General features: G+C 39.2%; 1 protein-coding gene across 1 annotated transcript in view; it reads right to left on the minus strand.

Annotated features, from left to right (window-relative positions):
• The window catches only part of LOC101846776 (short transient receptor potential channel 2), a gene marked incomplete at its 3' end in the record, with an annotated part of 7,922 nt that overhangs the window by 2,045 nt on the left and 4,274 nt on the right, over nt 1-1,603 (minus strand). The window contains 2 exon segments of the mRNA XM_005110750.3: nt 142-233; nt 1,473-1,603. Of these exon segments, the coding sequence (XP_005110807.3) occupies nt 142-233; nt 1,473-1,603 (223 nt within the window).

The following is a 1,603-nucleotide window of genomic DNA, read 5'->3' on the forward strand; positions in this document are numbered from 1 at the left end:
GAGAGAGAAAGAGAGAGAGAGAGAGAGAGAGAGAGAGAGAGAGAGAGAGAGAGAGACAGACAGACAGACAGACAGACAGACAGACAGACAGAGAGGAAGACAGGCAGACAGACAGACAAACAGACAGACAGACAGACTTACCTGATAAGTATCTGACATCATGGCAATAAGTAGGTTGATGAGAACGATGAATGTGATCATCATGTAGGTACCAAATACAATCTTCATCAGCACTGAAACAAAGTACAAACAACCGACTTTGCTATTTCTTCCCTTTCATAAACAAACATGAGTTTCGAAAATCAACCTCACAAAATTGAGGTCATTCTAAACCCCATATTGGCTGTTTTAAAAAGTGCTAATGACGCATTACTTGACAGGGTATGTGATAGATTAGGCCTAAGCGTCAAGAAACAGATTTAAGTCTTTACAGGTGTATTTTTTAAATTTACGGTTCTGTTTCAATTTTGTAAGATTTATTCCAATTTTTGAGTGAACATGGGAGAAGAACAAAACAAAAGAACAAAACCAGCTTTCAAAATGACTCTCAATGTCTTAATGTGTCATAAATCGTTGAAAAAACGTTTAATATTAGAATTTTAAAAAAACAAAAACAAACAAAACAATTTATCATAATATTAGGTAGGAGCAAGCGTGTCCAAATCGCGATTCCAAATATGTCATGGGGCCAAAGAAGGAGAACATTGAGTTAAATGAGTTAAAATACGCAAGGTCTCAAAAGGGAGACCAAAATCAAAACTCTGTCATAATGTCATTTCATGAGATTGGAGACATTAGAACTTGATCTAGAGCTTCGAGCTTGACTAAACCATAGATTTCGAATTTTAAGACAGACAGTTGATGTTTTTTTTAACCAAATCGCCGCAGGTCATTAATACGATTAAGTACTGGGTCTATTCTTTATTCAAACTCAAATTGGCCATTATTACATCGATGTGCCTTTTTTTTACCCCCCACTAAATGACCATCATTTTTTGTGTCGGCATGTTTCTCTCTGTACTAACACAGCATAACTGGCATTGTGTCGTTGTGCTTCTCTTTACTATCACCAAACGAACATTATTGCGTCGACATGCTTCTCTTTAGACAAACATGAAATCACCGTTTTATTGTGGAGATGTGCGTCTCTTTACTCACAATAAATGACTGTTTTCGCGTCGATGTGCTCCTCTTATCAACGTTGTTGCGTCGACTTGTTTCTCTTAAGACAAACATGAAATCACTTTTATTGTGCCGATGTGCTTCTCTTTACCCAAACACTAAATAACCATCATTGTGTCCTCGCGCTTCTATTGCCCCGAAGACCCACACAAACACTCACCTATCGTCTTTATCGCCCCTCCTTCTTTTTTGTGTTTGTTACTCTCTTGTAACACCTCTAATCTTCGGCACTTATATGACTTTATTGTATTGCAAGTGCCGTAAAACTCTTACTAACTCTAAACACTCGCCTATCGTCCAGTAAGGGCTGCGGTCCAGGGGCGGGAAACTCTCTGGGTCTGTGAGGCCGAAGAGCGCGAAGAAAAGGAACTCGAACGTGTCGATGGGATTGAGGGAGGGAGACTGGACGAAACCTGTACCA

Source organism: Aplysia californica, unplaced genomic scaffold, assembly GCF_000002075.1.
Source record: "Aplysia californica isolate F4 #8 unplaced genomic scaffold, AplCal3.0 scaffold00939, whole genome shotgun sequence".
NCBI lineage: Eukaryota > Metazoa > Mollusca > Gastropoda > Aplysiida > Aplysiidae > Aplysia > Aplysia californica.